The sequence below is a fragment of the Gossypium hirsutum genome, chromosome A09 (genome assembly GCF_007990345.1).
Source record: "Gossypium hirsutum isolate 1008001.06 chromosome A09, Gossypium_hirsutum_v2.1, whole genome shotgun sequence".
Lineage (NCBI taxonomy): Eukaryota > Viridiplantae > Streptophyta > Magnoliopsida > Malvales > Malvaceae > Gossypium > Gossypium hirsutum.
Genome location: NC_053432.1, coordinates 60,844,928 through 60,861,243, shown reverse-complemented (window position 1 = coordinate 60,861,243; position 16,316 = coordinate 60,844,928). Strand labels below are relative to the sequence as shown.

Genomic DNA, 16,316 nt, shown 5'->3' with positions numbered 1-16,316 from the left:
GCTGTTAAAATATGCCATACTCCTTATATTATTCTTTAATTTAGAATTTAGCTCTAAACTTTTATTTTCAAAAATTGTCTTTTTATTTTTAAAATTTTAAAATTCAGGTGTAATTATTAGCAAGTTAATTTTTTTATTAAACTATTAATTAAAATCCACGTAACTTTCTTCTTAGACCTCCAATAATGACCGTCAAATCGACTTGGATCTAAGATATATGTTTTACTTGTTAATAGGTGCTAATACATCGTAGATTATTGAATTGTCATTTAAAACTCATTAGTTAGACTTTCAAAGAAAAACTTAATTACTTAGTGACTTAAATAAAAATTTTAAATAATTTAGTGATAATTTTATAATTTTTTAAGTGATCAAAACATAAAATTACTAATAATTTAATAACCCTAAATGTAATTTGCTTTTTTTAATTAATGATAATTTCGACTCAAACATCGATCTATTAGGATTTAGTTTTGGTCAAAATGAGGACCAAAAAGTAACCACTATGTTTGAAAATATGATGTTCTTGCTGGTATGTTATAGTAGTATGAAGTGACTTTTTTTTCCAACCAACATGGTACAATTTCTATTAACTAATTATTATTATTTTTTATATTTATTTTTTTTATTTTATATCGATTGAGTATTAACTCAATTGGTATAGGAATTGTTGTTAATATAAGATAACATGGATTCGAATGCGCTGAAGTGCATTATTCTCCTATTTATGGATTAAGAGAGACTATAAATAATTCTAATTATTATATAAAAAATAGATATGATCAAAATATATAATAAAATTATTTAAAAATATATTTTATAATATGTATGATGAAAAAACAAAATCCCAAAATAATTATGGTAACCTTGAAAACAAGAAAAGGATGAGTTGTCTTTTTTAATAAGAAAAGAAATTTCAAATCATTCTTTTTTAAATAAAAGAATTATACATTAATAATATATATAGTTGAATGTATAGTTTAATTTCCTACACATTTTGATATTCTACTTTTAATATTTTATCATTTTTATTCTTAATTACGAATTTAAGTCATGAATTTTTATTCTTAATTTTGTATTAGATTTTATCCTTCGAGAGATATATATTTATGATTTTTCTTCGAAGTAATATTATTTGAATTCATGAAATTCGTTTTGTGCTGAATAAATTTAAATTAAATTAGTTTAGATTTATAATTTTTGAATCATTTTTATCTATATGGTTTCAAGTTTGGATATTTCGGATTTGAATTATTTTGAGTTCAAATCATTCAAATTCTTCAAGTCACATCATTATGGGTTTGAATCATTTTTAATTCCGATCACTTCGTGTTTTAGTAATTTTATGTTCAAATTTAAGTTGTTTCAAGTATGAATCATGTCCGATTCCAATCAATTTAATTTGGTTTGGCTTGATATAAGTTCAAGTTTGGATGAATTTGGTTGTTAATTTTTTATGCTAAAAAAAAGTTCGGCTGAGATAGGCCCTTGGTCTCCTTACTTAAATGAAAAAAATTTCTATTTTGGCTCCTTTTAAAAAATTAGTACTTTAATTTCAACCTTTTTAGTCCCTTGGTCAAATAAAAAAAATGCATTTTAATCCCTTCCAAAACTTGATAATCCAATTTAAGTCCTAATTTTACCCTATTAGATTAAATAAAAAAATATTTTTAGCCTCTCCCAAAAATTAGTAATTAAATATAAGCACTTTCAAGACTAAATTTTTAACTTTGGCCTCAAAATTTAATAATTCTATCTCAATCTCCCAACATAAAATACTTAACTTCGTTAATGATTGAACCGGATTTTAGTTGATTAAGTAAAATTTCTTATTCAAGTTAGAATTAACATATTAGACATAAATAATATCGAATATAAATAAATCTAATATGACTGTAACATCTAGCTGGATCCAAATATAAAAAACAACAACCTTAAACAAATCTTAACAAAGTCAAAAAATTTTAGGTGAATTTTCCTCCAAACCAATATTATTATTGCCAAGATGGAGAAAGGGATAGATAGATGAATCAAAAGGCAATTTGTGTTTGGCATTTAGCAAATTCAATCAATTTATGCACCACAAAACACAATTAGACATGGACATTTCATATGAAAACAAACATCCTAAAACACCCATCTTTGCTTGAATCTCTTTATGTATTATGTACAATGAACTTAGCAACACTTCTATGCATCCTAAACTAGTCTTCGGTTGGAGACAGGGTCAGGAGTCATGAAATCGTATCTGGGACAAAAAATGAATAAATAAAATTTAGAGGTTTAAAGTGTAATTTTATAATTATACTAACTTTTAATTTTTTAAAAATTAAAGAGATTATATAGAAAAATTTTCAAGGGTTAGACCCTCAACACCTCGGGTAATTATAAGGGTTTTATATTTCTATTTTATTGAGAGTTATGATACATACACAAAAATAGATAAAATTATGTGCAAGCGAAAGAGTTTACACATGATCTGACTCGCCCGTATAACTTATGGTATGTAGGCCATTTATGGAAAAATATACTACCACTTGAGCTATGCGACCCTCATATATATATATGAAATTATTTGGTATGAATGAAGCTTTTAAATTTCATAAGTGAAGTTAAAAAGGTGAAACATGTTATTATGGTGTTGTGAAAAAAAAGTATATGATTTAATTCTTTAAAATGAAAAAATTGTTATTTTTTAATTTTTAAAATTTATAAAATTATAAGTTAGTAATGGTAAAATTTTACTTTGACTTTTCAAAACAATAAAATTCTGATTTAGTCCTTTAAAAAATTATAAATATATTAGCTTATACAATGGTGAAATTGCATTTTTTTTTAGAACAGAAGGAAGTTGAAACAAAGTGTTCAACAAAGAGAAACTAAAAGTTAACTTGCTTAGCCTTTATATTGTAGAATCGCATCATACGCCGCGAAAGGCAGTTGAGCAAAAACAACTAACCCCATTTTGCATCTTCTGACCTCCTTGGCTACAACATCAGTAGCCCTATTTGTTGTTCTTGGCACAAATCGAACTCCAACAAACCAATCCTTCGCCATCTAATTACATATCTCCGACCCTATCCAATTGCTTCCCCCTCTTTCATTTCTTAATATTCAATACACCGCCATTTTACTATCACTTTCAATAACTAATCGACGTACCCCTTTCTCCCATGCCAATCAAATGCCATCCATAATCACATGTGGTTCAGCTTCTGACACCAATACAACCCCCAATTATCAACCATAACCAAACACCTAATCCCCATTATGATCCCTTACTACGCCCCAGTCATAAGCGGATCTAGATCTTACGTCCACTCCACCATTTGTATTAAGCTTTAAGCACCCTACCTGTGGAGATTCCCACCCTTTGGCTTCCACGTCACACAAAACAGAGCATAGCCTCATAGCCACCCTGCCCATGACAAACTCAACCTAATACACACATCTGTATTTTGCTCTTTAAAGACAGTCATATTTCTACCTTTCCACAGTCTCCATACAGTATTAGCAAAGATTAACTCCCAATGTAACCGTGAACCAATAATTTCTTCACATTTAAGATGTTATGCAACAACCATTCCTCAACATTCATAGTAAAAAAATCGTAATGAAAATTAATGGGAACTAACCTCTTGCATACTGCTTACGCCACCGGACACGTTCTCAACACATTATCCATAGTTTCCATGACATGACCACAAATAAAACATGAACCAACATCTATTAGACCTCTCCAGCATCTTTCCACATTTGTTAACGAACGACCATGCAAACACATCCATAAGAATTGTCGAATTCTTTGCGGGAACTTAAGCTTCCAAATTCTTTTCCATTTCGCATTTGTGAAATTGCAGTTTATCTCTTATCAATATATATAATTTAATTTCGCCCTCCCCATTTTCTTTTCTAACTTCACCTTTGATCAGTGTTAGTGAGGTTTTGATATTGTTGATTAAGGTTGAGATCCTCAATCTTTAAACATTCAAGTTCGAGTCCCATCATGCAAAATTGCAATGTACGAGTCTCTAGCCTTAACATATACATATTCCATAAATTAGTTTGTCCTTTTTTTTTTAAATCTTTGTTATTGTATATTATATTAATTAGATTCTATTTATGTATTTTTTAAAAAATACAATCTCCTTTTAATCAAAAAATACATAAAAGTGGGCTAATTGTTTAAGTCTGAAATTAATGTTGAAGCCTGAGCCAACACATATTCTCTGCAAATATATGCCCATATCCTTCATATTTGTCTGGTAATGCAACCGCATGTGCCTTGCCACACAACAAAGTGGCATTAAAAGGGAATGGGTTGTATTATCACATATTGTAATTAAACAATTTCTTGCAGATCGTTGGCATTCAAAATCCAAATTACATGTGGAATTTTCTCCTTGGATTGTCAAATTAAAACATATATAGTATTGACCATATATGTATACACTTAAATTTTGTTTGCTAGGCCACCAATGGGAAAAAGATGTTATCCTTGCATTTAGGTTCATTCATTCTTAATTTGTATAAAATAATACAATAAGATTTTTTTAGGGTAAAATATATTCAAGGTCACTAAATTATTAGTAAGTTTATGTTTTGGTCATTTAACTTCAAAAAGTTACAAAATGATCATTGAATTATTCGAAAGTTTCCATTTAAGTCAATAAACTATTCAAAAGTTTTTATTTAAGAAGTGTTTTTTTTAAAGTTCAACTAGTAAGCTCTACGTGACGATTTGGCGATCGGTACAGGGGATTAGTACCCATCGATGAATAGAAAAACATACCTTATATCCAAGTCAATTTGACTGTCTATGTCAGAGATTGGAAAAGAAAATTGTTTGGGTTTTGGTTTGTAGATTTGTGACCTTCAAAGTTGCTTTATGAAAAAAATTGAATTGTAGAAGAGAAGAGAAATGAGAGCTTTTGCTTGGTGTAGGTGATGTGAATAGAGAAGACCATACAGTAGTGATTTTAACAATCCAATGACTTAAATAAAAACTTTCGTATATTTAGTGACCATTTTATAACTTTTTAAAATTGAGTGACCAAAATATAAACCTATTTATAATTTAGTAACATTGGATGCAGTTTTTTTTTAAATTCTGATCATATCTACTCTTTTTATTACAATGTCTAAAATTACCCATAGCCCCCCCAACTCCGGATAATGCGTTTCAGCACACTCAAACCCATATTCTCCTGTACTGATAATAATGTTCATACCAATCAAACTATGAAAATTTAAAACCAAACTAAAAGAATTAGATTCAAATACTAACCGCAATTGAAATTATTTAGTTTTATTATAAACTAATAATATTTTACCCTATCGGGAAAGGAATTGTGTTTAGTAACAGTTCTAAAATATCATAATATATAGTCTTTTAAATATACGAAATATATTTTAAAATTTTAATCTACTCATATATACACAAGGAAAAAGCTTACAGCAGGCAGGGATATTGACTCTCTTGAAGAAATGGATAATTTACACTTTTAGTCTCTTCAAAAAATAATAATTTAATTTAAGTTTTTTAATCCTTGGTTACAATTAATAATTAATTTTTTTCCCGTTGATATATAGGGAAACCAAAGATAAAAAATTAACAATTAATTTTAGCATCTTTAACACAAAATGTTTAGGTTTGCTCCTTCCCTTTCAAAATTTTATATTTTTGTTTCAATTTTAAAATACAAAATTATTAATTTAATAGCTCCCTATATAGGATATGGTGTTAAAAATCATAGACATCTCATATATAATAATAGTAATTACATGTTATTATTTATTATCATAAAAAAATTAGCTCAAATTAAAAGTGATCTAATTTGGTTAAGGTTTATTGGATTTTAATTATTAAATAAAGTGATCTAATGTGAAACAAGGCATGGAATTCTAGTTTTGTATTAAATTTGAATTGTATACTTAAAATGACAGGCATGTGAACTTTAAGTAAACGACTTACTAAGCTTTACGTAAGCTTATATCGTTTCGTTTTTCTTCCTTGTAGATTGTCGGATTGAAGCTGTCGATTGGATCATTTTTCGAGATCACACTATCTGTCAACTCTTTCGGTAGCTATTTATTTATTTTGGCCCGGTTATAAGTGGCATGTAAATAGGGTTTTGCAATGCATGTTATAAGTTTTTGGTTATGTTTTGTGTCATTTGGTGTATGTATTAATGTACAAGTTTGTAAGCTATGATGGTTGTTTTGTTGGCTTGTGATGGTATAAATCTGTTTGGTGTTATTCATACTACCTTGGCTATGAAATGTGTATAAGTTTAGGTTATTTGGTTAACTTGGTTTCATGAATGTGAACATGAGGAAATGATGTTAGTTTGATGGTTGAATAGACATAGAATGTTAGGTTGTTATGTTATGCTTCAATGGTTAAAGTTTAAGGTCTGAATTGTGGTGCCAATGATGGCATATTGATTAGACACTTAGGTTAGATGTTATTTGTTATATTTTAGTAAGTTTTTTTTATACATTTTGTGCAGGTTTAATGGATGGTAATTGCATGACTTGTGACCTAAATGATTATAAGTGTGATGGCTTGGTTTTGAAGGCATGTTTAGGTGTACACGGCTGTGTGCCACACACAGTTGCATAATACGGTCATTTGGTCTGTTTGATTTTGGTGCAAATTTGTTCACACAGCCACATCGAGTTACATGGCCTAGTGACACCGCCATGTGATCTAGAATCGCACAGCGTTAGTTTGTTACATGGTTAGGCAACACGACCGTGTCATAGGACTATACGGTCTTAACTTTATCACACGGCTTGGCCACACGGCCGTGTGACCCCTGTCTCACTTTTTACCTAATTTTTTTATAAAAGTTTCAAATTAGTCATAATTTGATTCCAAGATTGGTTTAAGGCTCTCGTATGCTTAATTTAATACTCGATTTTGATTGTAAATCACATCACACTTATGTTAATGTTGTTTAATAAATTTGTTGATTATTTATGCAAATTTTTTGTATGATAGTAATGTTTAACAGTTGTAATACCTTATAGCTCGGGTCAGGTGATCAGACCGGGGATAGGGTATTACAAAAGATCTTGGAGACGTCTCTTTTGGTTTAGGAATTTAGATACATCGAGACTGATCTCGAGTTATTCTTGGATTGTCACTAAAGAGCTATATCAATAAAGTACTCAAAAGGTTTGGCATGCAGGGTTGTAGACCAAGTGACACCCCTATTGCTAAAGGAGACAAATTTAGTCTTACTCGATGCCCTTAAAGTAACATTAAAATTCAGGAAATGTAAAAGATTCCCTATGCACCAACTGTTGGGAGTCTAATGTATGCCAAGTATGTACACGTACAAATATTGCATACATTGTTAAGATGTTAGGCAGATATTTAAGTAACTTTGGTATGGACTATTGGATAACAACCAAGAGGGTTTTGAGGTATCTTCTTTGAATAAAAGATTATAAGCTCACTTATAAGAGATCAAATCATTTGAAGGTCGTAGGGGATTCTGATTCTGATTTTGCTAGGTGTCAAACAGACACTTGTAGCTTCTTTAGTCAGTAGAGTTTGTAGCATGCTATGAGGCATCAAACCATGGAATATGGTTGCATAACTTTGTCACTAGGTTGCGCATTCTAGAGAATATAGAAAGACCACTCAAATTATTTTGTGACAATATGTCAATGGTGTTGTATTCCAACAACAACCAGAGCTCATCTAAGCCAAAGCATATTGACATAAAGTTCTTAGTTGTGAAAGAGAGAGTCCAAAGTGGACAAATATCCATAGAGCACATTGGGACAAATTGTTTACCACCCAAGGTCTTTCATGAGCACACTACTCATATAGGTGTTATATTATTTGAGGGCATTATGCTTTAATAGGAGTTTGTATTTTATTTGTTTTATGTTTATTTTCAGACATTTATGTATTTGGTTATTTCCTGATAAAAAATGAAGTATTTAGTTTATTCACTTTGTTTGATACTGACCTCACTTAAGTTTAAAGAGGACCAATTGGAAATAGGCATGTTTGGTTCACATTGCATGTAATTGCCATGCTACACATCCATACTTGATCTATGTCATTTGGTTATGTTAATATACGTGATCATGGATGGATTTAGTTCCGATATATGTAACTAAAGTCGCATTGGTCTTATGCTAACATAATTAATGACAAAATTGTTCGGAATACCTTTTGAATATGATAGTAAAGTTTTGAGCTCATAAGGTTATATGACAACATGTAATTATAAAGTAATTAATATATATATATGTGGTCCAAGTGGGAGATTGTTGAAAAATATGGACACCACATATATAACAATAGTAATTACATGTTATTATTTACTATCATAAAAAAATTAGCTCAAATTAAAAGCGACCTTAAAGTTTATTGGACTTTAGTTATTAAATAAAATATGGGTCAAATATATGTAGATACTCTAGTAACTAATTTCTAATTGATGTTAGGTTGATTAGAAACTAGGGTTAACGTGTAAAAGTTATATATCCCAAATTACACATACGTAAATTTTTTGATATTCCATTTTTAAAAAAGAGAGTGTCTTCAAATAAGAGAGTCATTTTCTCTAAATTACTTGTGTGCTAATTTGGAAGTTCAAAACTACAAGATTTGAAGATTTTGAGAAATCGATGGATTCAAGTACACTTTTGCATCTAATTTTGTTCTTATTTTGTTTTTAATGATTTGACAAAAAAAATTAATTTATTAGTGTTTATATCAGGTCTTTAGTTATAACATATAGGTATTAAGTACTTCATTTATATGGAAACAAAAACTAGGTCAAAATAGTTATTTATCCATGAACATATTTAATAAGGTTTGATCTAATTAATCGCTTTTATGAAACAATATTCAGCAAATTTAAGGTGAAAATGCATCCTTAAAACAATACAAAAGTGAAAATTAAGGCCAAATTTGAAATTAAAATAATACTGTTATTAGAAAAGGAAAAAGAAGAAGAAGAAAAAAGAGCAAATAATGCATGTGATAGTATTAAACACACACATTTAACTTTAGGTGACATTATAACTACTAACAAATATCTCTAAACTACCTTTCTCTAATTGGGCAGATACTAATTAAATATTTTAAGCGTTACAGATTGAATGTTAGTCCTATTAGTAGTATTGTTCAAACAATAATTAAGTAACGTTGCTTGAATTGAATTAGATTGATTGGATTAGAAATCGGTTAATATATGATTTAAGAAATAATTTTGAACCTGTTAAATTAGAAATTGAACCGAATTTTTTAAGTTTTTACAAATTAATTGAACTGGTCAGATAAGTGAACCGATGACCTAACCAATTCGACCACTAATCCAATTTAAAAAACATTACAATTAAAAAAAAATAAATTTGAACGTGTTTAAGTATATATTATCTTTTATTTAAAAATTCATGAAGATTAATGAGTAATTTAAGAATGATATAATTATTTTTTATTTAAAAATTCATGAAGATTAATGAGTAATTTAAGAATGGTATAAAAGAAACAACATGAGGGGTTGGCCTTGACCTTTCTTTTAATGCATTATTTGTCTATATTATTATTATTCTGTTTCCAGACCCAACTCGGATTATGTCCGGCTTATAAATAAATAGAATTGTTTCAATATTTACAATAATATTAAAATATTAATTTTATATTAATACTTATACATTTTATAATTAAATTGAAAAGATAATATTAAAAAATAAAAGAGGGAAAACTGGGTAATAATCAGTAATCGAAACAAAAGATAGTAAACTTATTTTCCATGTAATTGGATTAAATTCAAATTTTGAAATCAAAATTATTATAAAATTTTACTTGAATATCGCCTCCGTCATTACGATACATAGATCAAATTCAAAAAATTTACTTGAATACCACCTCCATCATTACGAACATCAACGAAAAAAAGAAAAAGCAGGGGAAGAGAGTTAAAGAAGAGAAATTTTGTTTTCATTTAATTAAATTAAAATTTAAAAATATGTATATTTCAATTAGTTCTATTTTTTTTTTATGTTGATGAATGATAAGGATAAAAATGTCATGTAGAGTTATTTTAAAACTAATGAATTTTTTAACTAAAACATAAATCGAAATAAAAGTTGAGATAATAAAATGTAAAAAGTAAAGCCATATAGAAAAAGTAAATTAAAATTTTATAATGACATTTTTTAACATCAAATTCCGGGGTTCAGATGATTTTTGTAGCTTCTACGCATACAGTAGAGTGCATTGAAAACATGGTTAACTAAAACACTATAACGGCTCTCTCAAATGTTATGACTTTATTTTTAACACTAGCTCAAATTATTTGAATAGACATTGTGTTTTCCAAGTGCTATATTAAATGAAGCCATTTAATCCAACAGCAAAATTACTTTAGCATTTCACAAATCTCTTCAGCCAAACTACAACTGATACACAAACTTAAAACCAATATCAAGTAGCAAAAATCTTAAAAACAACTCGATTGATCTTGTTTACCTGGCTATTCCTATGCCCCGATATTTTGAGACTTGTTAAGGATAACACCTTCATATTTGACTTGGAACCACTTCATGGAATCCTCCTTGGTGACTCGGTGCTGAATACCGACACGTGACTTGCACCTGCGACGACGACCCACACGGTACCCAGCTCGTTCGAGAACAACATAGAAGTCCATACCATAGATACCAGTTGAAGGGTCATACCTAAAAAGCAAACACAATTTGTAATTTATACCTTTATTAGACATCCCTCTCAACTATGTTGCTCGGACTCTTCATTTTGTTTGATGCATCCGTGTTTTGATACAAAGTAGGACACGGATATGGATAGAGTAACCTCCATAGACCCTCTAAATACATGAACATACCCAAATCCAATACATAAACACAAGTCCAAGTATCATAGAACCACAACAAGTGCTAAGTGTAACAACTCGATGATTGCATTTACTTTTTTCTATCTAATAGCATCATCCTAAAGGAAGATTAATTGGGGAAACATCTCTATTCTTAAATCCTAATATCAATTCCAATCCCAGGCTTGTATTAAAACACATTGCGGGGTAAAAACAAGTGCATTTCATTCAAGTAATTATCTAATCACAATGCACAAATTCTCAATGAATATCAATGACTTAAACCAAATAAAAGGTCCCAAACTTGGTCTATTATGTTCATTAACATCATAAAAAAACATCAGTTACATCCTAATAACAATTTCAACTCCAGAGTTGTCTAAAGAAGCTTTGCAGGATATGAAAACACAAGTGCATTTCCATTCAAGTAAATTGCTGTGTTGTAATCACAAAGTTCAAATGAAAACCAATGACTTGAACCCATAAAAAATTCAACTTAGTCTATTGTATTCATTAACATCAACATAAAAACATCAATTACTTCCTAATAACAATTCCAACCCCAAAGTTCAATTAAAAAGCATTGCAGGAAACACAAATGCAAATGCATTTCCATTCAAGTAATAATAGTGTTTTAATCACAAAGCTCCAAATGAAAAATCAATTACTTAAACCCATTATAGATTACAAACTTAGTCAATATGCTCATTAACATAAACATTAAGAAAACATAAAATAAAATACTTACTTGATACCAAGATCAATGTGCTCTTGGATACCAAATCCAAAGCAGCCAGTATCACTGAAGTTCCTCCTCAAAAGCTCATATTCCTTAACCTTCAAACCACTCTCAAGAAGCTGCATAGCTTTCTCCCCCCTCACAGTCACATAACAAGCAATCTTCTCATTACGCCGAATTCCAAAAGATCTCACAGTGTATCTAGCTGATAAAATCAAACCCAATTTTCATTTTGATTATCAACAAAAGTAATATTAAAAAACAGCATTGGTTTCAAGAAGTTTTTACCCTTGGAGAAGACTGGGGTTTGACCACTGAGCTGTTCCAAGACCTAGAAAGAGCAAAAATGAATCAACAAAGGCTGAATTTAAAAGATCTTGAGGGGTGAAAATAAATGGGTTTTTCTTCTTCTATCTGTAGGTCACCTTGGCCGCACGTGTAAGACGATCGCCGCTCTCACCAACGGAGATGTTGAGGACAAGTTTCTGGACTTTGATCTCCCTCATTGGGTTCGAAAGCTTCTTCTCTGATGCCTTTCGTAATTTTAAAAAAAAAAGTTACTGAAGCATGAATTAACGTAAGAGAAATGACGTTTGAATGAAGAGACTAGATTGAAAAAGAGAGAATGAGAGCTACCATGGCGAAGTGGAAGGGATTGAGAGCAGCGGTGGTAGACTTACGAAAATGGCAGCTGCGTTATAGATGCGAGTTTAAAAGAGAAGAATTTAGGGCTTTCTAGGGTTTTATCTCAGGTCCGATTTTACAACTTTGTCCTTTATTTTTTAAATAAAAAGGTTAATTTCACCAAAGGCCTTGTGACTTGGATTTTAAATTGATGACAAATTTCGTAATATTCTAATTAAATATACCTTTGATAAATTGAAATTTTAGGCCCTGAATTTATATTATAAAATTTCGTAATATAAATATGTTGCTTGATAAAGGTAATTATTGATTTTTAAAAGATTAATTATTTTTAATTTTAATTTTATTAATATAATATTTTATATTATTTTAAATAATTTTAGAAGAAAAATAACTATGGTAATTTAATATCTCATTTTTTAATAAAAATAATATTTTATTTTATTTTTTAATAAAATAAAATCAACTTAATATTTTCTGGTAAGTAGCTATCTACACATATTTAAACTATTAAATGTTAAAAAATTTCATTTTCAATGAAGTTAAAATTTTAAAATTTTCAATGATTTATCAAACACACCTTAAGTTATTAAAGTATCGATATCGTACTATTCAAATATTTCTATTTACCTAGCTATTAGCGTGGACATTAAAAATTAATTCTATTTTGACATGAAACATATTTAAGATGAAGTAGTACCCACTGATCGCTACATTGATAGTTTAAATCTAACATGCTGCTAGAAAAAAAAACTTTTTATAATTTTATTTGATTTTTTTTTCTAACCTGTTCAATTTAAATTGTCCATGGGTGTTTTAAATATATTGTGCATTATATCTAAATTAACATTTAACACATAATTAAAAAATTGGTTAAAGGAAAGATATGATTGATATAATATTAATATTTTAAAAATACAATTAGCATGTTTCGAAAGTTTAAAAATCAATTTAAAATTTAAGTAATAATCTAAAAAGCATTTAGTGCAATTAATCCTAAATCTAACAATATTAATGTTTAATTAATGCAAAAATAAACAAATACAGAATAATCATGAAACTTGCATCTCAAAAATCTTTTGCAGTAGTTCTCATGGAGGAAGAAAGCTATCCAGCCATCAAGTATTCAAGTGAAAGCTTGTAAATAAATAAAAGTCTATTATATTTTTCCTGGTTTTGGTTTTGTTGTTATTATTGTTGTGCTCTGGCATAAATACAAGACTTATCCAAGTAAGTGCGTCGATATATCAATTGAAAGAGTTTGTCAAGATGGAACAATGTGACTATGAATAATACCATATTGAACTGATGATGATGAGAAAGGTGACCTATCTAAGACTTACCTTCCATACATTATGGATGTGGTGGGGTTCTCTTGGGGACATTTGGCAATGCCAATTGGTTAAATGGAATTCGTCATCAAAGCATCTATCAGTGGCAGAATTAGAATGCGGTTATTAACAATTGATCAATGTGATATATCTTTGGTGAGTTTCTGAATCTGTTAATGTCATGATTATCACTAATTTATCTCTTGTAACACTCCTATACCTGACCCATTCACCGATCCAAGCACCGAAATGTTATATTCATTGCCGAAGTACCTTCAAAGAAATCTAGTTCAAATACTCTTCCTAATCAAATTAATAGAACAATTTGCAATTAATATTAAATTTCTAATTTCATTCCAAGCTTTAATCGAGATTTCTTTAGCTCTTTCAATAGTTTATAAGTCATTTAGGACTTATTTGCAATTTTTTTAAACTTATAGCAATTTCTTAGCATCACACTCTTTTACTATTTTTCCTCCTACTCTCCGTTCTACTTCCTTTATGTACATGTGTGTATATGTATATTTTTACTTTTGATTTGAGTATAGTATGCTTATGTATAACATTAATTAAAATTTCTCTCATTTCATAGATATTCTTATAAAGGTTGTCCATTTGAGTGGTAATCACTAAATTATTTATATCTCAGTTGATGGAATTTGAAATTAAGATATGTTTTTTTTAAACTAGACTCAATGAATTTTTTACTATAAAAATTTCAGAATTTCTACTTAAGCCAATAAATACAGTTTTTTTTCTTTCAAATCTTCCCCAGTTCTACATCTAGTCAACTTTGATCATTCTTTACTAAAAGTGAATTATCTAATAGCACAAGTTTTGTATTAGGATGCCATTTGTTTTCCTTGAAAATAAACTCACTAAACTTTTATTCATATAAATTTCATCTCCTAAACATTTTTGTAAAGTTTACTATAATTATTCAAATTTAGAATAGGAAAACCAAAAATCATTCTGACCTTGTCTCACAAAAATCCATATATCTCATAATTTGCAATTTTATTATTTACACTTTTTCTTTTATGAAAAATTAGACTCATTAAATTTTAATTCCATATTTAATTCAACCTCTAAATTAATCTATACAATTTTTCGTGAATTTTCAAAGTTGGACTAATGTTTCTATCCAAACTATTTTGATGAATATGTTTACTTAAAGTATCTATGCTTCGTTTAAAGTATTAACGTATTTGTACGTTGCTTAAAGTATTGACACTTTTCTCAAAGTATTGATACCTTTATTATAGTGTCAATACCTTTATCTTGGTATCGATATTGTTTTGCAGTTAGATGTTTTGAGAATTTAAAAAGAATTCAATTTGGTTTATTTAATCTTAAACCCATTTTATTTTAGTAAATTTTATAAAATTAACAAAAGTATTCAAATTCTATAATTAGGTCCATTTATGTTCACAATTAAATTTAACCTATGTACTGTCATAACCAGTATATATTTTCATTAATTACTATCATTTCACTTAGCATACCTTTCACTTTTATATATCTTTCAGTTGACCTCCATTGGCCATTCTGTGTGCATTTGTCACGAACTTTGATCTGCAACCCATAATATTCTCCCCCACCCATTCTTGAGACTCCCTCGTCATGTCTTTAGAACGACACCAAACTACCATAATGCCTTAGTTGATCCCAAATTAGTCTCGAAAGTACCACGATGCCTTGATTGATCCCCAACTAGTCTCTTTGTTGGGTAGTTCCCTCTCTTGAAACATTTTCCTCAGGTTATGTCCCTGTTGTCATCTAACTCGAACATATTCTCCCCTTTGTACATATCGGTCATAAGAGCCCACCATTCTTACTTGCCCCTATTGCGATTTGCCTCGATCGATATCCCTTTGATCCACACAAATAGGCTTTAGCATGCCTACATTGAACATTAATCTTGAGTATTGTCGCTAATTTTGGTTTGTAAGCTTTTTAGCTTATCAGCTTCAAAACTTTAAAAGGGTCATTATGTCTTTACCAAGCCAATGGTAAGTTCTATTGAAAAACACTAGAAAAGTGTTTGAGATGTATCTCACGCGTAACATTTACTTTGATTTAACTGTCTAGTTTGCACCACTTCTTTTCCCATAAAGTTAGATGCAAAACCCACCTCTCTCATAGGTGGTAGCCCCATTGATAACTCAACAAGCTTCACATTGATTTCCTCCTCATCTAGCATTTCCAAAAAGGTCCCCTTAGCACTCTGATTTTCCAAGTTAATGTTCACACCATAAGGAACATCTTGTTGGAAAAAATCCAATTTGAAAACGGTTTTCTTGCATAGCAGAAAATTAAAATTTTAAAAATTGATTCGATTTGTAATATTTATAGCAATAAACCTTAGACCGAAATCGTACCTATGTTTTTAGATAACCGGATCCTTGATGTTTTCTAGCTTTCAACCTAACATTCTTCTCCACTATCCTCGTACTACGAATTGCTTCGAGTATGAGCTCGAACCAATTGAATTGAAACACAGAACTAAAAAAAGTTCTCTCCTCCTAGGGTGAAAATGAAATTCTCTCTTCTTTAATAGAAACTGGTAAAATTGTTATTATGAAAAGTATGTTTATAAGTTGAGAATAAATTCTCTTTATTTTTCTGCAGAATAACAATCTCTCAAAAGTTGTGTTAATAGCTCTACTGGTGTCATCTATTTATAGGAAAAGAATGTAGAACCCTTGTAAAGTTGTAGAGGTTTATTTTAAATAG

The 16,316-nt window shown here is 29.4% G+C and overlaps 1 protein-coding gene across 1 annotated transcript; it reads right to left on the bottom strand.

The window, feature by feature from the left end:
* Positions 1-10,286: 10,286 nt before the first annotated feature.
* Positions 10,287-12,411, bottom strand: LOC107889026 (60S ribosomal protein L11). Its single transcript, XM_016813321.2, has 5 exons — positions 12,241-12,411; positions 12,030-12,137; positions 11,893-11,935; positions 11,614-11,809; positions 10,287-10,713 (listed from the first exon to the last, which is right to left on the bottom strand). The coding sequence occupies exons 1-5, from the start codon at positions 12,241-12,243 to the stop codon at positions 10,515-10,517; spliced, it is 549 nt and encodes a 182-aa protein (XP_016668810.1). The 5' UTR covers positions 12,244-12,411; the 3' UTR covers positions 10,287-10,514.
* Between the last annotated feature and the right edge of the window lie 3,905 nt (positions 12,412-16,316).